At 41.8% G+C, this 26,521-nt stretch overlaps 1 protein-coding gene across 1 annotated transcript; it reads right to left on the bottom strand.

Moving 5' to 3' along the window:
• Positions 1 to 1,890: 1,890 nt before the first annotated feature.
• LOC306741796 (uncharacterized protein) lies at positions 1,891 to 21,620 on the bottom strand (the record flags this gene model as incomplete). Its single annotated transcript, XM_079224114.1, has 34 exons — positions 1,891 to 2,151; positions 2,254 to 2,452; positions 2,656 to 2,802; positions 3,008 to 3,126; positions 3,255 to 3,338; positions 3,488 to 3,585; positions 3,675 to 3,834; positions 4,006 to 4,147; positions 4,525 to 4,647; positions 5,331 to 5,395; positions 5,641 to 5,727; positions 5,847 to 5,897; positions 6,120 to 6,328; positions 7,015 to 7,239; positions 8,145 to 8,299; positions 8,470 to 8,568; positions 10,130 to 10,144; positions 10,400 to 10,586; positions 12,448 to 12,478; positions 12,975 to 13,216; positions 13,503 to 13,555; positions 15,427 to 15,495; positions 15,602 to 15,754; positions 16,154 to 16,460; positions 18,040 to 18,064; positions 18,238 to 18,313; positions 18,544 to 18,607; positions 18,884 to 18,990; positions 19,307 to 19,391; positions 19,533 to 19,557; positions 20,564 to 20,663; positions 20,749 to 20,768; positions 21,291 to 21,396; positions 21,499 to 21,620. 34 exons carry the CDS (start codon positions 21,618 to 21,620, stop codon positions 1,891 to 1,893), a joined length of 4,011 nt encoding a protein of 1,336 aa, XP_079080240.1.
• Positions 21,621 to 26,521: the final 4,901 nt, after the last annotated feature.

The raw sequence follows: 26,521 nt of genomic DNA, 5'->3' as shown, positions 1-26,521 counted from the left end.
GCATTGTGGGAGATGTGGTTTCCCCTCATGTCTTCCTGCTTCTGGGGGTCTAGTGGTTTTATAACACCTCCAGGAAGTCAGTTAGTACACTCTGACGTCAGTAAATGGAAAATGTATTCCACTGTGGTTATGATCCCATTTGCCTTCAAGGGGAAATTATTAAGAACTTGGTAGCTGTTATATCCAAAAAGTAAATGATAGGGCATCATCATTGCAAATGAGTATGAATACACAAGCAAACCAAAAAACATGTGCCTAGTTCATATAAAGCTGAATGAAGAAAACAGCACTATGTCCAACCGGTGATCACATTATAGCTTCAACAAACACATTATTGCAAATAGCTTTCTGTTTAGTTGTTGCTGTTTTGGTTTGTGGGTCAACTTCACAGTTGTCATGTTGTTTGTCATGTTGTTTGTCAGGCTGTTTGATTCTAAATGGGTCACTGCAGGTCAGACATAAAACTCATGACTATTTATGCTGAAACAGGTCATTTATTCACAAAAGACAGGCATACATATGTGACAAAATGTTAAGGGCATTATAATACACACATTTGAGTTCATTATGCACACGTCTCTCCCCTCTGACACACACACACACACACACACACACACACACACACACACACACACACACACACACACACAGATCGTCTGGCAGTATGGTCAGCTGGTCTATGGGCTCTTCTTCTGGGGCTCTATCGATAAAATAAACCATCTAAACAAAAATAATATATCTGACATCATAACGGAGTCCGTAACACATTTACAGCACAAATTAACTATGTACCATTGTTAGAATGAAAATGTACATGTCACGACACAACAAAGCAGGACAGTGACCTCCAATGAACGAGGAAGTGTGACTCATCTAAATTTCCAAAAAACTATTTACATTATTGTACAAAACAAACAGAAGAAAACAGGGACATACAATCGTTAACTATATATTGATATATTGACTGCATTGATTAGCATGTAAAATAGAGGTATAATAAGAGGCTAGGTGATGTTTTAGCTCGCAATGCTTAAAGCTTTGATAGTCAAAGACAGAATTTAAATCTATGTACAATAATATGGGATGACTTTACAAGGACCTGTCGACATGATTTGTAACATATCTTATGATGGAGGTACGTAAGATCATGTTACAACCTTAAATACAGGTCTACTAGGTCTGTGCTGTCGTTCAGACCCACTTGCAAATACATCAGCAGCTACTCACAGCAACAACACACAAAAGTAAATGACAAAACATGTAAGGCAAATTGTTATTTCAAGTTTACAAAAGAATCCAACAGTCAGCAGACAACAACAGCAAAAACATTTGTGTATGTTTTGGAAAGATAAGAAGTTCAATTCCATAGAAAAGACTGATCTAAGTTCACAGTTGTGGCCTAACGATGCCATCCCACACAGAATTCACTCATCGTCATCGCTACTTTTGAACTCAGTGTAGATGATGAAGATGTGCTTGAATTCTGAAGAGTTAACCAGGTGAGGAATGGCTTCTTGAGATCAATGAAGATAAACACAGTGTGGAGGTTGAAAGAACCTTCGGTGGTTAACGCAGATCATCCTACAACAGCTCATGTTATGTTGAGGATATTTGACACAAAAGGGGCAAAATATAGTGGACTACAAGAATATAAGTTACAAAATGGGTTTGTGGTCATGGGTCAGAGTGGAATACAGTACGACCTTGATATGTTTGCAATGAGATGACTTAGCAGTTTTGTACGTGTTCATGAGCAACAACTCTTCTCTCTTTCATTCCTCCATTCTGTCAATTTATAGAAGACGCATTGTTTATTCCTCTATTTTCTGATTTCCCTTCTCCTCTAAGGTATTGTCACCCATTTCTCTCGTTGTTCTTTAAAAATAATTATCACGACTTCTTTCCTTTCCTCTTCCCACCCTTGTTCCCATCAACCCCGCTGACTCCCTCCTCTCTTTGGTCCGCGGCGAGCGTTTCGTCTGCGTCACCGTGGCACCTTGATGCAGAGTGAGGCCTCCCTGAGTTGTTGTTGTTGTTGTTGGGGCAATGGGAGGTGGAGCCGGTAGAGATGGGTGATGGTGTGTCCACGTCTCTGTCAGGTCCGGAGCTGGAGGTGGGGGATGGAGGAGGCAGGGAGGAGGAGAAGGAGGGCTGAAAGATAAGATAAGAGATTAATATTACTCTTTAAAGAACATGTTCTTTCTTGTCTCTGCCACGTGTGCATATGTTTGGTCTTTGATTTGTTATGTTTACCTGTAATGAGACACTGGACTTGCTTGTCTTCCCTTTGACTTTAGACAGAGCTCCTTTAAGTCCAGAGGATTTCTTTGCCATCTCCAGGGCTGCTCTCAGCAGTTTGGGGGTTTCCGGTCTAACATGGGCTGCCGGGACCTGAGGGGGATCCTTCGCCTCTTCTTTGGGCTCAGGTTTCTTTCCCTTGGTAAGCATCTTCCTGTGAGACAGTAACAGACTTCAGTAATAATTACATACAAGCAGACCAAGGAACAAGGCTGTTGTGTGGTGGCCCTACTACATCTGTACAGGACATATATATATGTATATATATATATATATATATATATATATATATACACAAAGCAGAGAGTACAGTGATGTTTTGGGGTAATTGTTATTGTGCTTTCATTGATGTTTGACCTGGCCTTCTTGCGGAGCAGTTTCTTGGACTCGGGGTAGTGGACAAGGATCTCATTCAGGTCTTTCTTGTCGAGGATGAAGAGATTGGCAAATCCATGGGCGACTACATTAGCTGTGCGTCTGTTACCCCCGCCTACTGCGAGCAAACTGCCAATCAGAGAAATTATGGTTGAAAAATACATACACTTTTTAATTAATAATATTTGGGGATTTCATGCAAAATATTTAGAACCAAACCTTGTGAAAATCCCACTTTTTCCTGTTCTAAGATAGTTGTCAGAGATGGCAACTTAGATAGATAAGAAATCCTGTTTCTTTAATATTAATAAGAATATAAGAATAATCTCTTCACCTGATTTCTCCGAAGACGGATCCTGCTCTTAGAGTGACAAACACTGTCCTCCCATCCGGACCTCCAACCACCTGCACCTCCCCGGCCTTTATGATGTACATCTCTCGACCCACCTCGCCCTGAGCAAGAGAAAAGAGAGAGGCAGATGATGAGAGGCAGAGAGCAATACAAGTAGCAACAATTTAAAAAAGGTTGCCACAGACGGTTGTCTTCTACAAACAAATCCATAAGGGAGTTTGCCTTTTACCTTTTTGCAGACATAATCCCCAGGCAGGTAGACAACAGAGCGCAGGCTTTTCAGCATGTCAAAGATCATCTGTCTGTCACAACCCTGTCAAGAGGAAGGACACAAAATACAAGAGTAAACCGTGATCTCTTGTTGATCTCTATATGGCTGAGTGCACTAGCTTAACAACTCAGCTGGACCTCGCAGAAAGACTGTTTTCATTCGGATGAGACACTCAGAAGCTGAATTCCTACCTGAAAAAGAGGGACTTTGCTGACGATGGAGTAGTTGACGTCTATAGCAATGTCCAGACGCATTTTGTCTGGCAACTGAGTCAACAGCTCCTGCTCATCTGGAAGGTGGACAGTGATAGGAACAGTGTGACTGAAGGGTCAGATGTAAAAGATACGTATGAATGGGCACAGATAGTGCTCTCCTTACCCAGCATGCCTTGTGATTGCCAGGTGTAGTTGTACCAGGTTTTGACACGGTTCTGCACTTCTTTGGGTATGCGATAGGAGGACATATATTTGATAGTGTTGTCCATACATGTGCGGTAGTAGGTCTGACCTGCTGTAGCTGCACCAACCACGTCACGCATCTGAGAGATCAAAACACGTTTGCAAATGTAACACCACCCTTGCACAAAAGACCTTTATGACGCATGAGTGTCTTTGCTGCATGAAGTGCACGATAAAAAGAATAACACACCAGAGATGTTAAGGTTAAATGTATGTGGAAGGTGGAAGGCACAAATGTCTTCTCTACCTACCTGTCCAATCATGATAGAGAAGGCAAAGACTCCAACAAAGTAGTTGATGAGTTGAAAGACAATCTCGAACAGGGTGGTGGGGTCTGGCAGACCACCAATGGTGATCAGGGTCTTCACCGCAAAGTAGTAACAGCGAATGTAACTGAGCAGAGACAAAGACAGGCGGCATTAGAACGAGACAGAACAAGAACACGGCTAAAATTAACATGATGGGGTTTCAAATGAATGAGATGCAGAATAAAAATAAAAAGATGCAACTGAATCGACCATGGAGGTATACTGTAGAGGACTTGTGTGAATATCGCAGAGCGGAGTGAGCTTTCCCATTACATAATTTGACATCTTCCTCATTGGCCTTCACTTTGCCTCCTTTGGGTCTGAAATTTAAGTGTTTTCTGAACAGCACCTGTCAATGCCCTTTTAACCCCCATCCTGATCCTCAAAACCAAATCAAAAACAAGCTGTTGACTCGTGTGTATGTGTGTGTGGTTTGTGTGTGTATGTTTGTTTCCTACCAACCTGTTGCCTTCACCATTGTACACCCACTTGGTTGATCCAATTCCTGTGAAGGCGGAGCCCCAGTAGTAAAGACAGGCATTACAGTGGAGACAGTAAAGGAGATAGGTGGTGGTGCGGATCACCCTGAGAGACAGAGAGTGAGAGAGCAACACATTTACACAAACTGAACACCCGAAACCAGTGGTTTGTGCGTCTGAGTTAGTCTAGAGGAAGGACGGCAACATGAGGATACAGAGATAGGACACAGAGGATGCAGTGAGGCTGCATCCTCTCTTCTGTACTGAAGACACCAGTCATCCCATTCAGCCAACGTCACGCTGACGTTGACAATCATGCAACTGTCACTCAAATGGGCCATTCAAGTCAAGGGTTCTCAACCTTTTGTAACTTACGGTCTACTTCTGATTGTTCAAAAAAATCAGAGAACCACCTTCTCAAAAATAATTAAAAGCCTGACAGATATGAGGACAAAAATAAACTGGGTTGTAAATATGTGTTGACTGTTATCGACTGTTATCACCTAAATACATATTAGCTTTACATTCACCCATCACTGTCTGTCATTATCCAAATTGAATGTATTCAGGGTCATATTTAGACTCCCACATAACGTTTTCATTTAAAACATCACTGCATCTGAGGGAACGTTAGCTAACCTGTCATGCTAGCTAGCTATCATGTCCACATGATGATGTGTGGTTAAGAACAGCTTGACACTCCCACACTGCCACACAACCCAGCACTAATCAGCACAATGCTTGATTTGGTGTGAATGCAGTCTAAGATACCATCAGGCTCCAGCTGACCTGTAGATGTAGGCTTTGGTCAAGATGGCCTCCAGACGCTCATTGAACTCAAAGAAGGAGTTGATCTAGAGAGGCATTGATAGAACAGAAAGAAAAGAAAATTCATTTAAAGAGTTTGGTTTGAAAATGGTCTGAAAAAGTAAAATCTGAAAATAATTGCAACTTGATTTCCCATTGTAGGCTACAGGTGCCATCAGTGTGAAGTTGTTGTGTGTAGCAGCTTATTATATTTATGTGGGAAGATTCGTAGTGTGTTGGTCACCAGAATGCTGATACGAGAACCGATTAAATAAACTGTAATAAACCTCACCTTCAGCAGCCTGGGTAAACGAAGGAGAGGGTTGATGCCAGTTTTAAAATAGAAGAGCTCCAGGGGAACAAGACTGGCAACATCAAACTGAAAAACAAGAAGGTGCCACCTCACTCACTGAAATGCTTTCAAGACTGATTAAATAATATGTAAAATAAAGCCAAATACAATTAAAAATGCACTTTTATTCAGCTTTGGTTACTTACTTTGAATCGTTTGGTTGTCATGTAATTCTTTCTCATGTCTTTTTTGACACACTGTAATAAAGACATAACCACAGATATAAATTAAGTTCCTTAATATTGATGGTTTATTGGTTTTAAACTGACATTGTATTTGCTTAGCTAGGCCTGTCACAATAATTACGTTATTGACTTATCATAGGACATAACCTTTGTGCTTTTTGCTGACCTTGATATTCTGTCAATATAATGAACACAGCTGTTTATAACGACCAGGTTTATAACGTCACCACTCACCACTATGTCCCCTCCACGGACAAACTGCAGGCGCGGCTGGAAGATGGTGATGTCCAGGATGTAAATGAGGTCACACAGGTAGTCGGTCAGCAGCCAGTAATAAATGTTGTCTGGAGTCTGGTAGGGGAAGGCCCAGCGCACTGGGATGAACCACGCGTTCCAGTTCCACGCCAGAGCGACCAAAAACATCCAAAGCACGTACATTAGATCTGAGGAGAAAGGCAAAGAGGAGAGGATGAAGGGAGTGAGAGAGAGAGGGGAAGAAATCGAGGGAAAAAAGACAATAAGAGAATTGAAAGTAAGGAAAGGCAGGAATTACTCAGTGTTCACAGAAGAAGTGGTGGTCACTATGCAAGCACCAGCTACCATTGTATGATGTTCACTCAAATAAAAGCATTGAATCTGTATTATAAAGCTACATTTGCATAATTTGGAAGTGGTCTTTGTGCTAAAGGAGACAGGATGGTGATAGAAAAATGGACTGGCTCACAAAGTCCTTGTAAATGTGAAAAAAGGGAAGAGAAAAGGTGAAATGACAGATGAGTAGGAGGTGTATTTATAGTAACAAGATAGTGCAGCTGATTCTCCTTTACCCAAACCTCATAATGTTTAATCATTGCATTCTGTTTGCACATTAACAGAACAGGTGCAAAAAAAATAAAAATGATTGAGTGTTTCTTCAGTTGATTTTTGGATGAGCATTAGGCAGCTCAAAATATTTGAATCCATGTGTTATTTTAAACATTTCGCCAGAACTGTGTGGCCGACAAATGAGGAGCTACCAGATAAGACTCTGCGTGTTAGTCGTTCATTTCTGAGTAGTTTAGGAAAAGGAGATTCTACTGAACAGTGCAGCCCTGCAGGGGACAGCGGCGGCGCTCGGCTGGGTTCTCACTGGTGAAAGGGTCGATGCTGGCAGGGAAGCGGTAGTGCACACAAGCGTGTATCCACCGGGGAGTTTTCACCTTGCAGCAGCTGGACTGCTCCTCCTCTTCCCCACTCTCCACTCCTCCTCCTCCTCCCCCTCCTCCTCCTGATGGACCTGCTTGTGCCTCCTTCTCTCCTTCGTCCACTGGCTGAGCTCCAGGAGCAGAATGAGGAGCTGCAGCCGGAGGAGGAGCTGAAGGGAAGTGAGAGGGGAATTTCAACCAGCAATACATTTGCTTCACTCAGGAGATAGAGAAATCTAGTGTGCACGCTACCTTTTTGCAATGGTACAATGCAGATTTGTCCTAAATACTCAATTTAGATGTGCACACTTTCTCTATTACTAAATGTATACTATTGTACTATGAATGATATTAAGATAGAAACAAGGCTTAATCTTACTCTTAAATTCTTAAATTCTTAATTTAAGATTATCCTGATCTAAATCTGTGATTCACAAACTTGAAGCCACATGGCACCCTTGTCAGAAATGACACCATGTGTATGTTATAAAAAATATATATTATAATTCAATCCATTATTTGCTTTTTCTGACTGTTGTACAGGCTGAAAACATGTGCCAGAAAGCACACTGTGTTACTGGCACAAGAAGACAAGCTGTCATAATCACCAATGCATAACTGCATATTAACAAGGTTTCCTTACATTTTGATATGTTTAAAGAAGGAACAAAATTAACATTTTGTGAGAGAAAATTTGGCAGAGAGTTTTCATATGGGGAAATTATATAAACAATGCATTTACTGTGCAAATTAACAAATCTTGAGGAACCCTTTGGAACAATTTCAGGGATGAAAGCGCATGGAAAGACGCTACTACAGCTACTTCTCATCCATGTGTGTCTGTCAGTGTTGCTGATGTTTAGCTTTTTTAGTTTGGCTACGACTTCATTGAGAAGACATTTTTGGGGCTGGACAAGGCTGACTCTTTCAACCGGGAAATAAAATACACTATCTATAACCTACACTTGTACATGTTAGGATGCAAGGTTTTGAGCTGTGTGTTTCTTGCAGCACCAAAGACCAGCGCAGTAAGTTTGTGTGTAGCGGTGAAGAAGAGACACAGATGCTAACTCACAGGGGACGATGCTGTCTTCATCTGAGCTGTCCAGTTCAACGAGTTTCTCCTTCGCCTTCTCTGTTCTCTCTTTAAACATCCTGACCAGCTCCTGCAGACGCTCGTTGACCACTGTGCTGGTCTGACTGGCTGAAGATGCTGGACGTTCTTTCAGTCTTGGAAAAAAGGAAATTTAGATGAAGATGATTTTTTGTATTATTATGAATGTCCATATTACCTCATGTCAGCACTCCAGTGTGTGTGTGTGTGTGTGTGTGTGTGTGTGTGTGTGTGTGTGTGTGTGTGTGTGTGTGTGTGTGTGTGTGTGTGTGTGCACAGCGCTCACATGTCATCTGAATTGTGCAGGCTGGACTGGCTGGGCCAGGCTCTGACAGGGATGCTTCCTTCGTCATCATCATCTTCACTTTGAGAATGAAGGGTCCTACTGTTTAAGTGAAGTAGAGACAGCAACATCATTCAACTTTGAGACAGTGCTGCCGAACTTATATTATTGCTTCCTTTTGTCAAACTAGAGTCCACTGCAATGTGGCCGTATGTGTAAATGTTATTAATAAAATGATGGCTATGGATTACATCCCCTTTATATCCACTACTGGGCAGCATGTTGTGTGAATACAGAGATAGATGGACATTACATGAGTCAATACAGTTTTTAACATGGATTTATATCTTACATCTTTGTCCAGATAGTCCTATGATTCCTTCCACTACTGTCAGGGATGGTCAGAGCAGAGTGTGTGTGTTCAAGAAAAAGGGATCAGGAGAGAGAGAGAGAGAGAGAGAGAGAGAGAGAGACAGAGAGAGAGTTTGTGTGTGGAGTGTGTGCCAGGGAAGGCATGTTATTAATCCAAGAAACAGATGACAAGTGAAGATAATAACCTACAGTATTCCACAGGCATGGATGGATTATATACACGTGGAAGATTGTGATGCATCCATTTATTGATGTTTGCTATATTATGACAATATCCACACAATAGCCAAAAAGAACAAAAATCGGTGAAAACCATGCAAAAGTGAACAGGACATCACAACACAAAACAACAGAAACAATTTAGCTCCACAATGATTCACATGACAGACTGTGTTCTGCATAAACACTTTGTGCTGGTTTGCTTGTGTGTGTCATTTTGGCAGTTCTATACTACATTTTACTATGAGCTTTTCCACTAGTCCATTCTCAAAAAGTATTTTCTGTTGTGCAGGACAAACAACAACAACTACTACCACTACTACTACTACTACTACTACTACTACTACTACTACAACAACTGCTACTGCTACCGCTACTGTATCCGCCACTAATCCCAGTGGCACCAATGGTAAAGACAATACTATTATTATACTATATTATACTATGCGAAGATGGACTGTGTGGCTTTGTCGTTGTCCTAATATGGCTGACTTTTATTCAAAGAAATGTGTCGTTGGTGCTATTGTAAACAAATTTATCAATTTGTTTCACACTGTTGTTTATGTGCAGTCAAATTTTACAACCGTGGGACCAAACAGAAAGATATTTCCAATATTCCTAAGCAGCACACAATGTTTCTGCAGGACACTGAAATCCAGAGCGCACAACAGACAGTAGAGGGCAGTAGATCCATTTCAAACAGCACTAAGCAGAGGGAAAACATGAAGAATTTCAACCCAAAATGATACATTTAATGATTCATTAAAACCATAAATGATGATAAAACATAATTCTATCACTGATATTATTTTATAAGCAAATGTTTTGTAATCTATAATCTTCTTCATGTTGCATTTTGCCAGCTGCAAATATTGAATGTAATCTCATTTTGGTTGAAAACCCTTCACTTGCCAACAGAGAAGGTTGTACCTTGACTTAACACAAATCACATATCCTAATGAGGTTACTTTGCGTGTACGCTATGCGTGTGTGTGGTTTCACGGGAGAAAAAGAATAATGACTGTTGAAAGAAGAAGCACTACAACTCAAACGATCCATGCAGTTGTCTTACTCTTTATCTCCTTTACTGTAGATGAAAGCATGAAGGGAGAGGAAACAATTAAAAATAGTGTAATGCACACCCTGATTAACTGTTTTTAATATCTATATTTTACGATATGACATAAATGATCCAACACTGGTGTTTACTTAATACACAGCATAAACCGCTTGGTAAAACATTAGATGTGAAAAAGTAAATTAGATCATATTCAGTAAGTTAAAAGAAGCGTTGCTGTCCTAATAGCAGATAACAGAAGCCACTAGTGGCAGTATTTCATACCTTTGACGACCTCCGCAGGGGGTCACAGGGACTGTGAGGGTTGTAATTTTGGGGTCCTGGGGGGTGAGGATTTGGGGGGTATTGCTCTGTTCCTCCCCTCCTCCTCCTCCTGCTTCCCCTCCTTTCTCATGGTCTGAGTCGACATCCTCTACATTGACTGCTGGACGAAGGCTGAGGCTAGAGCTCTCTGGAAAGGTTGAAAAACAGGTTTTGTTGATTAATAAAGAGCTGCGCAAATGATATGTATGTGTATTTAGGACAAATGTGACGGTTATACAGCACTGCCAAGGGCGAAGCACGTGACAATACCAAGCAGAGGCGGTGCAGACAGTGTGAGAGAGAAGCAGATTTACCAGGGCCGACATCGGGCTAATGCAGGAGGATCCACCTGTGAACTAGGCCATGTATAAGAGTGCCCTGATAGCCGAGAGGACTAGCTTACTCATAGTCATTCAGTCGAGCTAATCAGGCTCATGGTACACTGGCACAATTCTATCGTACCTATGTAATGTCAGCAGTCAGAATGCTGCCTCCTCTGGTGCATTTCTACGCTTTGGTACAGACTGTAACAAAGGTATGGAAGTGGGGGGCAGTCATAGAATTTTTTTTAACCAAATGGCAACCAAATAATTTGAGCTGCTTTATTCACAACCTGCTGAGCTTATTTGAGAAATGACAGCGCGAGACAACACACAAACATACAAAATTCCACCACAACACAAAACCGCTACTCTTTTTCCCCTGACAGCGCGCTCATGATCCTGAACACACCTTCAGTAAATTCACCACGACATCTGAACTCAGTTGATCATTTACTGTTTGCACATTTCTTTGTTATATATAACCATATAGTTTAGGGGCAATCAAATGTACATTCAAATGTTAAAGCTAGTTTATCCTGATGCCACATATTACGAGCCAACTGTTTATGACATGTTCTGGCTGAGTTCAGGTATCTAGGAGAAACACATGTAACTTTCCACTCCTGCAAAGTCACCTGTGGGTCGTATTGCTGAAATGTCTGAGTCATCTTCAATGAAGAAGGCCGGGTTAGAGAGACCCGAAAGCTGGCGGGACGGTGAGTTGAGCTGCTTTGATGGGGGGCTGACAATTGGTGGCAGGCGTGGGTAGGTTGGGACATTGGGCAATTCGAGGGCGCTACCATTGGGGGAGGATGGAGACGGGGAGCGGGACGGATGGTGAGAAGGAAGGAGAGGGGAGTGTCGGACGAGCCGGTTCAGTTCAACATCTTGCTGATTCTTGTGTTGCTGCTGTTTTTGCTGTTGCTGTTGCTGTTTCTTAGGCATCTTGAGGCATAAGGCTGTTGAGGCGGTTCTGGATGTTGAGGAAGTACTGCTGCGTTCGGCTGGGGAACTGGGAGAGCTTCTGCGGGATGTTTAAAAAGCTCTGGGGAAGACTGAGGCTGACTGAACCCTCTGAGGTTTTGGGCAAGAACTCAGTCACAGTCTGGAAGAAGTTTCGGGGGATCTGCGTGAGTCGGATCTGGGAGAACTCTTGGCTCAATTCAGGAGGGAGGGAAGGCAAGAAGTTGGTAACATCAGAGAGCTGGGTGGGTAGCTTAGGCATGGAGGGTATTTTGGGAGCGGAGATGCCGTTCTCTTTGAAGAACGCGTTGATGTTGCCGAGGCACTCGGAGGTGTGAGGAATGCGCATCAGGCAGCTCTTAAATGCATCACAGCTGACGGGAGCTACAGAGGAGACAGGCAGATATACAGTCAGGCAGGATTCAAGCAAAGTGGGAGATGGCTTCAGTAGCAGCGTGGTCAGTCTGAATGACAAAGTCAGACTTCTTCTAGACAAGAAGATCACATAATGACCAGGGCCTGCAGTCGCCAGGCAACACTTACAATAACAGTAATGACATCAACATAGTGGGAGCAGCATGGATGTAGAGATGCATGCAAATCAGCAGCCAGTTAAGCAGCTTGTGAGTTAAACACAGCCGGCCAGTCTGCTAATCAGAGCAGTAATATAGCGGCTCTAACAGCAGTCATATATAGAACAAAAACAATTAGAATAGTACATACCACCACAGTCGTCCCCAGTAGCTTCTTCCTCCTACAAAAAACACAAAGTATATGAATGAATGGCAGGGGAGTGGTGAGCATCAGCTGGGTTCAGACATGACATCTGTGTATGAGGCTGAATCATTTAATTAATCAATTTCTCCCTACGGTCTTGCATGGGCTAAACAAATGAGCGTCCTATAGATTATTTGATAAGATAACGTGTGGGTAAAACAGGTGGAAAGAAGGGAAATCATTATTTACGAGAAAGCTTGAACATGTGTCTGATGTATGACTGGATGTTATCTGTTATGTTGAAGCTGATCAAGGTTGTTTCTAAAGGAAGACGTGAAAAGAAAGGACGGGGAAGGAAAATAAACAACAAATAGGCCAGTAGGGTCAAAGAACCCACACAAAAAAAGAAAAATGATATTCCTCAATAAGGTCAGGCAGTGCAAGGTCAAATGAAACGTGTCATGTGTACGATAGTCACATGGGTCATGAGCTGAAACATCCATCACCGTGCATGTTAAACTCGTGGACATTACTTTTTCACCAGCTTTGTCAGCGTCAGCGCTTTGACCGTCTTCCTTTGCTTTCTGCGGCTGCTGGGTTACAGGCTCCGCTTCTGAGTCGGCTTCCTGGGTCTTGGTCTCTGGTTCTGGTTCTGGTTCTGGTTCTGGTTCTGCTTCTGGTTCTGCTTCAGACTCTGGCTCAGAGATCTGAACCGGTTCAGGACTCGGAGGTGGAGAGGGGGAGGTCTGCTGTGGCTCTGCTTCCTCTTTTTGCTCTTCATTTGTGTTTCAATTATAGATTTCAAGAGAATTAGAATACGCAACAGTCACAAATGTACATCTTTCTGATGCAAATCCCACAGTAATATGCTATGAAATATAAGATATAGGGGTTAAAAAGAATTGAGATATTATTAAAAAAGAAAGTCTGTACTTGGAATATGTCATGCTACTTTGATTTTGTTACTCTTTATCTAAGGGGTTATTGTCAGTATGTAGGGAACTATACTGCCAATTCAAAAAAAAAGAAATTGCACTGCTGGATGTGTCCGGATTCTCTACCTGGTTCCTCAGTGTTAGGTTCCTCAGTCTCCTCAGCAAGGCCCGGTTCTGTTCTGCAGGACAGAACAGGTGACAAAAGAGTTGGACAAATCACGTTCCACTTTGTCTGGCAGTGTGAGGTTCTCCACATTGAACCCACTGCTTAGTAACTTGATCCATTAAATGACGGTTGTATTAAAAGAGGACTGCGGGTAGGATGAAAATGCTAGTATTTCTAGGGGACACCTAATACAGAATGTACATGGTACACTTTCAGCTATTTTGGAAAGTAAAACAACATTTGCAAACACAGACAGACATGTTCAGTCTATTTGCGTGGGCTCATTGAATCTTCTTTGCACACAATGTTTGGCTGCATTTGGAGAGGTTAAATCACATTGAAGTGGTTTTGAGGATGGAAACATGGAAATTGGATGTGGCGCACTTTTAAGAGTGTATGAAAAAAAAATTATGACACGAGTAAAACCGCGCTTCAAGCCCTGTGGTGGCTGCATATTACAGAAATTATATGATTTATTATCTTCAGCAGTCGCACACATAGATAATATGTGATATGTTAAATGAATGTCCCAATGTTGGCACAGAGACCCATTATTTTATAGACTGCACTTATGATGGTTATAATAGGCAGCATGTAAAGGTTTTTAAAATACATTTTGTTGTCTGCTCACTTAATATTTACTGAATAAAGGTTAGAAATAGAAGACACAGGTTACATCCTGACTCACATTGCATTTGGCAGTGGAAGCATGTGGAAGCTTAACTTTACTCAATGTCAGCTTGTTGCTGTTTTCTCCCCGTTGCTGACCATCTTTGACAGGCAAGCTTCTCGGCCTGTGACGCTCATTACGTCATGAAGTTAGGTTTAAATTACAGATCAACTTCATTCATTTCACAACATACGTTCGTCCAATATCTAAACACGATGATGGCGTCACGAGATACTCACTTTCTCTGTCAGTATTCACGTGCGTTCATCGTCAGCAGTCGAGACACAAAATGCCCACGAGCGTCGAGACACGATAAGAACCGTGAACTCTGAGGTCTCGTGAACCAGATCAGGAGGTTTTACACATTGTAGAAGAACAACAACAATGAAAAAGCCCAGTTATCTCTCCGTCCATCATTTCCCCTCGCGCGTGCGTCTCCAGACGTGAACCAGCAGCAGCAGGTGCACATTGTTACTGGGGTAACCGTGAAGAGGCGGGTGGGGGGAGATCAGCCGTTGCCAAGGGAAGCTGTGGTTGCTATGGCACGGTCGTGTGATGCTGAGGCAGCGCGTGGCGAAGATCTTATAACGAGATCCCACGGGATTTGGGGCCTGACAGCCAAATGACTGTTGGATCAGACTGGGAACTGAATTCACAGGACTGGCAGTGGAAGTTACTTGATACTTTCATGCAGCTACTTGCACTTTACTTTAGTTTCTTTCCTCAGTATTTCTTTACTCGACGCAACAAGGGAAATATTGTACTATTCACTCATTAATTGATCTGTTAGTTGGAGTTACTTTGCACATTTAAACACATGATCGTCTTATTACGATGCATTGTTCCAGTTTGAACTACCCAACAGTATATAAAGTCATTTAAATCCTCCACTAGTTGCAACAATAAATGCAGCTTGTATTCTTTCTACTACTATGATCAGGATAGTTTCTCTGTAAATGTATATATATATATATATATATATATATATATATATATATATATATATATATATATATATATATATATATATATATATATATATATATACATATATATATATATACATTTATAAACATCAATATAAAACTATTTTAAGTATCTATAGGCACAGCCCAAGAGCAAAATGTTACAAATTCTAGGTGAAAGACTAGAAGTCAGTGAAGTCAAAGGATTTCAAGGAAGTTGAGGGCGGGTGAGACGATATGCATTCTTACTCTGTGACTTTACTGTGGTCCACTTTGCTCTCCTCTTCTTCTGATCCTGATCCTTGTGACCCTGGCAGCCTGGTCACAGAGAACACACAGTGTCACATCACTTCACAAGGATGCTCGGCAAAATACAGAAATGCCGAAACAAACACTTTCTCTCTGATGGAACACCAGTTCTTACGCGACTTCAGGCTCCTCCTGCAGCAGATCTTTACTCCCCAGTGAGAGATTAATGGACTGCCCCTCACTGGCCATCTGTCTGACGGCCATCTCAGCTGTCTCTCTGGCCACCTCTTCAGCCACACGTGTCATCTCTATGCGCTCCTGCAGCAGACTAGAGAGACAGGACACACTGATGTGATTGTGCTGTGCGGGACATGTTTGTAAAATGAAAAGTGTGACATGAAAAGAGACTTATTTCTTATTGCAGTGAATTTAGATCACACAGCAACAACTCTCTGGCTCTTAATTGATGCCTATATTTAGGTTTGCAGAATTTGTTACTAAAAAGCAGCCTGTTGGCTTCACTTAAGATACTGGAAAAGTTGACTCGACAGGGTCCAGTATTGTGACTCCTCTGTAGGAGATAAAAACTCTTACCTAACTTTCAATGATTTTCATTATTATTTTACATGATAGGAGCCATTTACATTCAGCGTAAGTGACTTGAACATTGTTAAGGGCTGCAGCTCTGACCACCCTCATTCATTCCCTTGCACTCCACCCGTCTTACCGTTCCTCCATGGTAGCCATAGCAACACCTTCAGCCTCCTTTTTGATGTTGTCGATGAACGGCGTCCAGCGGCCCGTCTGGGTCTCGGCATCTTCTTGAGATCTTCCCCCGCTCTCTGGCCGTTCTGGCTCCGGGTTGGACTGTGTCTGCGGTGTGGCTTCCTGCTGCTGGTCTGCTGCCTGTGACGGTGGAGCGACGGGTGTGGATGGCGCTGCAGCGCTGGACTGGTCTTTACGTTTCTGCTGGCCCTCGTTGTCTGAGTCCACGTCTTCTAGGACCATGTCGGGTTTGAGTTTGATTGAAGCTGCTGGAGGGTGACAAGCACCGATTTCTGTGTTGACATTGGAAATGTTGGTGATGGATTTGGTTTTGGGTTTAGAAATATCAAGAAAAAAAACGGACACACATTACAGGCTGGATTTGAAATGATGACTTATATATCAGGACTGTTTATAATACAGGTGCAGTACTCAAGTACATGCTCACTCACATAATAGAATATTCAGGAGGTAAGGGAGGTGTTATTGATAAAGACAACCACATGAAATAATTTCACATTTAATCTTTATTAGTCCTGTAGTATCCTAACGTCACAGTGTGTAATTACATGAATGTGTTCCACCACCTTGTTGGTGCCAACATATTTTCAATGTGAGCAAATTATTGTTCTTTCAACTGAAGTCAAACCTTCTGAGACAACACCAGACCAAATCCCCAGGCCACAGTTCACAGTTCAACATAGAAACCAATCCAATGGATCAAATCGGCCTACTCTGTTTGCGAGTGCAACCTCTAATATACCTCTGAAACTGTGACATGATCAAGATCCAACTAAACACAACTTTCTACAAGCATAATACTTAGCAGATTCTTAATGAGTGGGACATATCAAAAATATATTAATAATATAATACATTTTAAAAAGTATAAATACCGATATAGTTTATACTTTGTCCAAAGATAACACGATCATAAATGAACATAGCTGCCATTTTATTATTAGTTACAGGTTTATGTTAATTGAATGAGGAAGACATATTGCGCTGTAATTATTCTTTTGTCTAAATGAATGACCAATGAATCATCTTATTTTTTCTCCTGTCGCTGTACCGTAAAAAGAGACAAATGAAAATGGCATCATGAATATATTGTAAAGGGTACATTGCCATAGCTTAAAGCACAATAAAGTCACTAAATGTTTCTGTTACACAGAACATGTGCAAAATTAAAACCACAGACCAAAACTCATCTAATTAGCGATTTGATATACAGTACACTTTTTAGTTTTACATCAGTGCACACATGTAAGTTGTAATACATTCATTTGAAACTGTACAAAGTACAGTAAGGTGAGTTTTTTTTACAGCTGCCTATAGATCTGTACTGAGCTGCATGCTGCACAGCGCCTGTAGCTCTCCCAACAGTACAATATGTATATTAGTATTTGTCTGTCTAGGAATCAGAGCGTCCCCCAGTCGTCTCCTCCTGCTGTTTAAGGGGCTCGCAGCGCCTTCCCCCCTGAAACAGAAGGAGAAGAGGGACTGAGTTAGGCTCCGACCGTCCGACCAAAACACCTCTTCAAAAACTATGGGGGGAAAAACAAGAGGGTGCTTCACCGGAGAACACGTGGAAAAAACTTTCCAAATATTACACAGATCCACGGGAGTTACTGAAATGGAGGAAAATAAATAATGACTTGAATAACATGCACCTCATGTTATTAAAGAGATGTTTTCTTTACTCTCCTGTGACTGAAACACACTTTGACTTGATTGAACTGTGAATTGTGGCATTCGGCAACAGCAATACTGACAAGAACATGGTCAGTACTCAGAAGGTTTGTGAATACAGGGAAGTATTATTAAGTGAATAAAGCTTAAACTCACCTTTCTGAAGAACTTCAGCTGCACCCTGAGAAAAGTAAATACAAAAAAATGTAATAAGTTGAATCGCTATAAATATAGTTCGAGAAAAATGTAAGTGACAACACAAATCAGAAAAGACAGTTGGCAAGGAAAGGTTGAAGGGGTTGAAAGACAAGAAGAGGAGAAGGAAGAACGTATTTATTTATTCCCAGAAGTTACCTCAACATTATCTTTGGATGGAAGTGCGGGCTGAGGCATCTTCAGGCCCAGTCCTGACACGAACCAGCCAACCACACTGTCAGGAGACACACTCATTAACAGCATGCACTTCAGCGGTTGCTCACTTTAGACACACGTTATACATTTAACCATGTTGCACCATCCCAGTCTCTTTACTTATGAAGGTAATTTGCAAGGAACACATGAATAAAGCCTGTCTGTGTAGACATCTCAGTGTCATTTTATCTTGGATGTTGTCTTGGATGAAGAGAGTGATAAATAATGACAATGATGGATAAAACCTACGCTGAGGCCTTGCTGTCAGTATCCAGTGAGATTCCACTGAGAGACTCGGGTGGTGGAGATAAAACTGGAAAGAACAGAAAGACATGAATTTCAGTGTACAAAGCAAGAATCCATCCAAATAAGTCAGAATAAGAACAACGGAGATTTTAGTGTGGTAGTGTGTAAGTTATGTCTTGTGTATGTCCATGCCAGAGCGTGTAGGTTTGTGCTGTGGGTAAACACATGCCCACGTGGTGTGCATTGGGACCACATTAACGTGTGTGTATGTCAGTGTGTGTGTGTGTGTGTGTGTGTGTGTGTGTGTGTGTGTGTGTGTGTGTGTGTGTGTGTGTGTATGTACTTTTGTCCAAAGAGGAACGGGATGCCTTGGTGGATGCTTCAATGGGAACAACACCAGGGGGCAGCATAACGGACTGAGGGACCATCCGCTTTATCCAGTTCACCACGCTGCAGCAGAAGAAATGAAATGTTATTCCATTACACGTTTATCGTTCTTTTAACTACCTGTATCAATGTGTGTGTGTGTGTGTGTGTGTGTGTGTGTGTGTGTGTGTGTGTGTGTGTGTGTGTGTGTGTGTGTGTGTGTGTGCGTGTGTGTGTGTGTGTGTGTGTGCATTTTATTCAGATTGTCCATTGAAATCTAGCTGATGCACTTTGGACTTCCCAAGACAAAGGACTCCATCAAACGCCAGGTGCTGTTTGGTGTGTGTGAGGGTTCAGATTTATCTTTGTGAATGTGTAGTAAAAGGTGTTTTGTACTCACTTTGGAGAGAACTGAGGACTCTCTACCTCCGACTCCTCATCTGACAAAATCTCCACCACTGGGATGTGTGGGAGGGGATCGAAATCTAGACAGACAAGCAGACATATCACACAGCAGATCAGCTCAGCAGTCGGGATTGTTCATTATTGATATTTCATTTAAACTTTCAAAACATGACTTTTGTACAAAAGGGCAAAACATGTAAACAAATGATCAAGAATCATACCTGGCATTGTTTCTACGTCATATATCTAGGACAAAGGAGATACAATGTACTTTAAATCAAGCCAACAGATTATGTTATAGCATTTTATTACATTTCTTACATTCTTCTCAGATTTATTATTATATAGTTTAATAATTAAAGAATTAAGATACATTATCTTTTTTTACTGTATGTCCAATGTTAATGTGATCCCCACAGAAGTTAATGGCTGTCTGCTATCTGTTTGTCCACACAATAGGCCAGATGTGCGTCTCCCTTGGTCAGAGTGGGCTACAAATGATGCTCATTGGAGCAATAAACCGCACACATGGGCCGCTGTTAAGACCACACTTACAGTACAGCATGTGGAGTGAAAGTCGGGCCAAGCAAGGCCCTTTATGGGCCAAAGCTCAAATATGTCATTTTCTCTTGGATTAATCCTTCATATAAATATTTAAATATTTAACTTTGGGCAACATGACATGAAATGACTGGATTATGTGATGCCTGCAGAGGAGCGAGGATCCAGGTAAGAGGGTTGCCACATGAAGAGGCTGGTTTAAAATGCAGTGAAGTTAATGGAGGAGTTTAACCTGCTAAACCCCCTGCAGATGCCTTAATAAACTTAATCCACACGATTAGCCTTCTACGCCTGTGGGACAGTATTAAGTTGCTTGAGTCAAGTGCCACACAGTTCCAAGACGGAGATTTTCTTGTTGTTGTTTGGATGAATTACTTGAGCTTTAACTAAATGAAAGACATAACACACACACACACACACACACACACACACACACACACACACACACACACACACACACACACACACACTGTTCCTATTATGTTAGAAGGACAGTGTCCTGGAGAGAAACATTCTAGTCTACTACCTTTAGTGTATTAGTTTATTCCTCAATGTGTGGATGTTAAAGGACTATTTAAATGCTTATTTTGTGTTTCGGGGCACTCATTTTGTGGCAGTACGAATGTAGTTAAGATATTAATTTGGTGTTGTGAAGTTTAATCTGTATCATGAGGAAGTCCTCGTGTCTCACCTCGGTGTGCTCATCATTGTTGTCAGTCTCTTTGTACTTTTCATCAGGCTGAGGCAACACCTTGGTCAGACTCTGAGTGACCCAGCCTATCACTCCAGACCTGGAATAATTAACAAATGTAATTTACCTTAAAGAATGTATTTAGTAAGAAACATGCACTGTTATCTAACTGTATCACACTGTACCTTTCTCCATCCTCTCCTGACTGTGGGATGGCAAAGAAAGAAATAAAGAGTGAGAAAAATGCAGAAGCGAATCTCCCTTCCTCCTATTTTGTTTTTATATCCATTATCCATAATTAAAGTAATACTGCAACATCTGCTGTCATAGTTCCTATGATCAAATGGCTTTTCAAGATAATTTGTGTCATTTACATGGCGTTATAACCCAGCACACCTTTGTTTTAAAATGAGATTAATAACTAAGAAGGCATGTGCCTGTGCTGTATTTTAAGAGTTGTATAGTGCATTGTTGTTGTCTCTATCCTCCAAAGTTTTATCAAAACGTGATCACCTCTTGTCTAAAGTGTCAACTTGACTTTGAAGTAGTTGTGTTGAAGGAGAACATGACGGGCTGGCACCTGTCATTTCATAAAAGCCATATTGACCATCAGGTTATCAGCAGGATCCTTTACTAGTATACATATTTTCTCATCGGATAACAAGGAGAAGACCTGATGTCCACCTGAACAGGCAACATGTTCACTCAAACACCGACACACACTCACCCTGACTTCAGAGTTGGACCTGCTGAGCCGAGGGGAACTAGAAGGTTGAGGCAGAGCGCTGACGAACCCATTAGACAGCCAGCCTAACACTCCAGTCTGTGTCTGGCTGTAGAGGAGGTAAAGAAAGACAGCATGTTCACACACACACACACACGCACACACACACTCATTAAGGCCTACAAAGAAACTAGTGGAAAGACACGTTTACCTGTCCTCTGAATTCTCGTCAGTGTTTTTCTGTGGAGGACGCTTCCCTGTGTGATTAGCAGCGTCATCTGTTTCAGGAGCTTCAGGGAGTTGAGGGACCACTTTCACCACCCAGTTAAACATCCTGTTCAACACACACACACACACACACACACACACACACACACACACACACACACACACACACACACACACACACACACACACACACACACACACACACACACACACACACACACACACACATAGTTAGCCTCTCAAAAGCCCTTCATCAAACATTGTTGATAATGCTGATAAATTCATAATAACTCTTTCTTAATGTCTTCATGAAAGCAGCCACTTCATCTGTCAACCACAGGAACCCTCAACTGGAGCTAATGAGCTCTGGTGAAGGACGTTCACCTGCTTCATCTCTGCTTTTATCTCAGGCAACATTTGATCCAACCTGAAATTTCTCTCTTGACTGTCGTTTCTTTCACATTTAATCAAAGAGCCTTCTTTAGTTTCTCAGAGAAGAGATAGACATCAGAAGTCAGAGGAGACCAACAGGTAGAGGGGCAGAGGTGAACTCTGCAGCAGTGCACCATAAGCTACTTTACCAACAGGCGACAGAGGGTCACAAATGTACAGGGAAAATACATGTTAACTGGCCCAGTGCACTGATTCAAGATAAGGATTGAATACAAAAAGAACAAACAGATAGATTTACAGAGTCAGCATAGAGTGCCACTTGTCCTTAATCTCAAATGTGCGTAGTCTCCGCTGTGAAAGTTCATCAACCTGTTGAGATAATCCACTTCAGCAAAGAGCCACTGAACCTGTAAGACGTCCTGTTAACTGACCGCAGTCGAGGGCAACCGGGACAGATGTCAGAAAAAAGGTTTCACAAAACATCACTTATTTTATATCCAATGGATTTAGAAAACACACCCAAAATGTCACAGTGATTTCTCTCCAATAATCCACCACTTTATTCTTGGAATAATGTCTGTTGCAGTGCAGGGGAGAAGTTTCACAGCTCTCAGGAGTTATCACATGCCTCAGCTGCAGGATTGGTTCTCTATCACACATGCACGGCTTCTTTACAGAGCGGTTTGAGCTGTTGTTGTGATCACAGTGTGTGGCACACTGTCCCAATCAGCAGAGATCAGGTCTGTTCTGGCCTAATTCCAAATGTGCAGCTCTGTCCCCCAACTAATCTAAAGCCTTCTTCACTGCTTAAGACCTGGATCAACTCCTGACATATGTCCTCTTCACACCGGATCATTCTCAGCCATCAAAAGAGCATAAATCAGTGGAAGACACCCAGAGGGGATAATTCCTTCTCCACGAATTGTGTTTTTAATTTAGGAACGAGTTGTGCATTGAAGCACAGTTTATCTGTCCTAAAATAAACTTTGGCAGGACAGATTTAGGCAAAAAGCAAATCAGAAGCTGTAAAACAACATCTAATCAGATCAACATTCATGATGAACAGCAGCTTCACCCGCTGTCTCTTTACCAAGACACCGGTCATCACAGCAAGCAGTCAGGTAATCATTTCACCACCCAAGTAATCTATCTGTTCTCTGTATAGAATGACAAAGACTTGCTTATCTTACCTGCGTGTCTACAAGTGGTTCTGCATGCCGGTGGCGTAGAGATCCAGAGTGCGGCACAGCCAGCACAGGTCTGCTGGGATTTCCACATTGGCTGCCTGGAGCTAACGGGATTACCCAGCACCTGAAGGTCAAGGCACAATCCTGGACTGTGAGCCATCTCAGATTAACAGCAGAGAAACGTATCACCAGGACATCATCCCTGTAACCTATAAACTGTTTTCACTCCCCAACAATGGAATAACAGCCACAAGCAACAAGTGCTGACTAACAGAAGAGACTGCAGGGATTCGAGATAGAAAGGGAACCCTTTTCTTCCAGTGACAGACCATGACATATGTGTTTTCATCTGGATCACAATTTGTAGTTTGTAATCACGAACCCTTTGTTACACTGAGTATTTCTCCCAAAGAAGGGATTTTTTTGGGTCTGTATACTGTCTCAAAAAGGAGATAATTAGTTGTATTGTATGCACAGAGCACTTGGTAAAGAACATGTGGCAGCTAGCGTCCCCTCCTCCCTCCTCCACCTTGTCATTTCTGTTCCCTATCATCTCCCATCCCATCCTGATTATAGTTTTATCCCCAGCAACTGACGCAGGGCCACTTGCTGACTGACCAGCAATGAGCTACATAAACCTTTTGACTAAATAGCATCCTGAGGGAGACAGCCATAGGAAGGTAAAGCTTATTAGAAAGGCTCAGGGTCAGACAAGGGCCCTGATGATCTACTTCCTCTCTTGTCCCTATAGCCTTTTGAACCCAAAGCTACACAAAGCAACACAAAGCTTTTCTTCTATTTTTGAAAATGTAGCCAACCGTGTCTCCAATATGGCATCAGCCATTTAACAGCAGGTGGAAAGCCACTAAGTCCAGGCTGTACAGCGGTGCTTTTAGCCGAATGCTAACGCTAACAGAACAATGAGGATGCTAACATGCACTTGCTTAGGTACAGCTACTGTTTACCAGTGTACATACTTTCAGTAGCTTAGGGTAATTTTTGCAGTTAATACTGCTGTAATTTTACTTAAATAGGATTTGAACACAGGAAGTGCAGACATTTTATTATCTGTAATTCTGAAAAAAGATCAAAATACTTCTTTCATGACTGTTTGACAGTGAACGTGCTTACAGGAAGACAAACAGTATGGGGTACGAAATGAGGGGAAGAAATAAGGAGTACAAATCAAGATAAAGATGGAGAGGATGGGGATGAATGGTGTTGATAATGATCAACAAGGATGCAGGACTGCATTCATTAACTGACTGTCTGGTAAACAGTATGGCACATGTCATATCAAAGGTAGAACTGTAACTATGAGAGCATAGCTGCTGTGATGGAAAGGTTCCTGTGTAAGCATCAGTTAGGGAAAATTATACATGCGGACATACGTTTGACCGACATACAGACAAACAGAAAGCCACGGACAGGTGGAAACACATTCACCAGGTCGGACCGGCGGATGGATCTCATCTCCTCTCCAGTTGGGCCTGGTGTTGTATTTGAGAACTACAGAACAATTTATGGTGCTGATGATGCAGCGGGCAGATCCCATTATCAGCTCAGCAGGGGATAAGCTGGGAGAGCAGGTCGGTGACACAGACCCTTAGCCCATGACTGGAATATGGCACCACCACCATAGTGGCCTCAATCCTAATTAAACATCTGCAATAAGACACGGGACAAGGGCGGTTTGAACACAGACTCATGGGAAAGGAAGAGAGTGAAGGTGAATGTGTGCAAACTGAACAACAGTTTCTAATTCTGAGGGAACCTTCTCAGGAAACCAAAGTTTGCACTATTCATGTTTTGGTTGTATTTGTCGATGTTTCATTTATTGTAGAAGAGATTGAAACGAACAATGAACTGCAATGGTGGCAGGAGAGAGAATTGCCATGAAGGAAGAAAAACAAAGAGAATAGACGAAAGAGAAAGATGCAGAGTAAAGCTGTAGTGGATGATCTGTGATGGAAGCTAATCCTGATTACCTCTGACATAAAGACATTCAGGAAGGTGCTTTAACTCTCTCTCTCTCTCTCTCTCTCTCTCACATTTTTTTATTGGTGCAATATGTACTCAGATCATTCACTATTTATCTATTAAAAATATGGACTGTTTTAAAAAACTATTAAATAGAGTATTAATGGAAATCACTCAACAAGTACAACTAGCTCCAATTTGTCCCTAAGTGTGTGTGCATTCCAGCCCTGCATCTGTGAACACAGACATGTTTTTACATGAGCTTTAACTTTAGTTTATCATCATTGCATGTGTATATTGTGCTGAAAGTGATGAACATTATTAAGATTTTGTTTTCAAAATTTCAGAAGAAACCATCCCCTCTTGTGGCCAAAAGTAGAATGAACTCCTTGAACTTGGCATTTGCACAGCTGATTAATGGTGTGCAGTTACAATAACATGAAGCCAAACACTGCAGCAAAGACTTGTGTTGCTTTTAGCTGTAAGTTTTATTGTGAAAACTTTAACATACTCTACACAGGAGTGCACAGGCCTTACAGAACATGCCCTGCATGCATCAGTTGTGATTATCTAATACTGTTCTTACAGAAAACCTGAACAAAAACACAATTTACATAACTACAAGTATTAAAGAGAATTAAAAAAGGAAAGGAACACATTTTTTAAAGATTTTCCCTTGTGCTATTTATAGTAAAAAAAAAAAAAAAGCCACCCTATTATTCACAGAAAAAAAGGCACAATACGGGCAAAAAAAAAATATAGGCACAATGTAAAGACACGAGTAAAAAGTAATGATTAGCATGTCAATAGTGGCTTTACACCGACACAAGCAAGGTAGAGACAGACAGATAGATAGGGAGACTCAATGAACACTTTCTGCAGATGTTTCTGTGCATTAAGTAGCTGTTAAATGCTTGAGCTAACTTTCCAGGAGAGTGGAGAAAAAAATGAATACATCTGTGAGCACATTAGTGCGGTAAGGTACAGCAATAAGACAAAAAGAGGGATTTAAAATGGAAAAACCAAAGAATAATTGGAGAGAAGGATAGATACCGGAGGGAGGAGGGGGTCATCTACAGCTCATGACAACTAATCGAGCAAAAACAAGAAGACTTGAAAAGAAGGCGTAGACTTAGTGTCCCAATCTAGGTCAGGAGGCACAACGCCAGCGCTGTTCCTCCCAGAGATCCTTCCTCCCTCTTTCCCTTGCTCCTCCTTTTCCAGAGAAACCTGGCAAGGACATTTTGGCAGAGCCCTCCCTCTCCCCTCCTCAATCTGTGCCTCCCCCCATTTTCTTTCTTTCCCTCGACATCTCATTCTCTCATTTCCCCTTTCTCCCCACCATTATATTTTATACCTCCTTCTTTTTGCATTTCCCTCCCAACTCCCCTCTCTCTCTCTTCTCTCCTCTCCTCATGCCTGACACTAATAAATCAGCAGCATGTG

Source organism: Taurulus bubalis, assembly GCF_910589615.1.
Source record: "Taurulus bubalis genome assembly, chromosome: 9".
Lineage (NCBI taxonomy): Eukaryota > Metazoa > Chordata > Actinopteri > Perciformes > Cottidae > Taurulus > Taurulus bubalis.
Note: the sequence above shows the minus strand (reverse complement) of the source record. Positions and strands in the feature narration are given on the sequence as shown.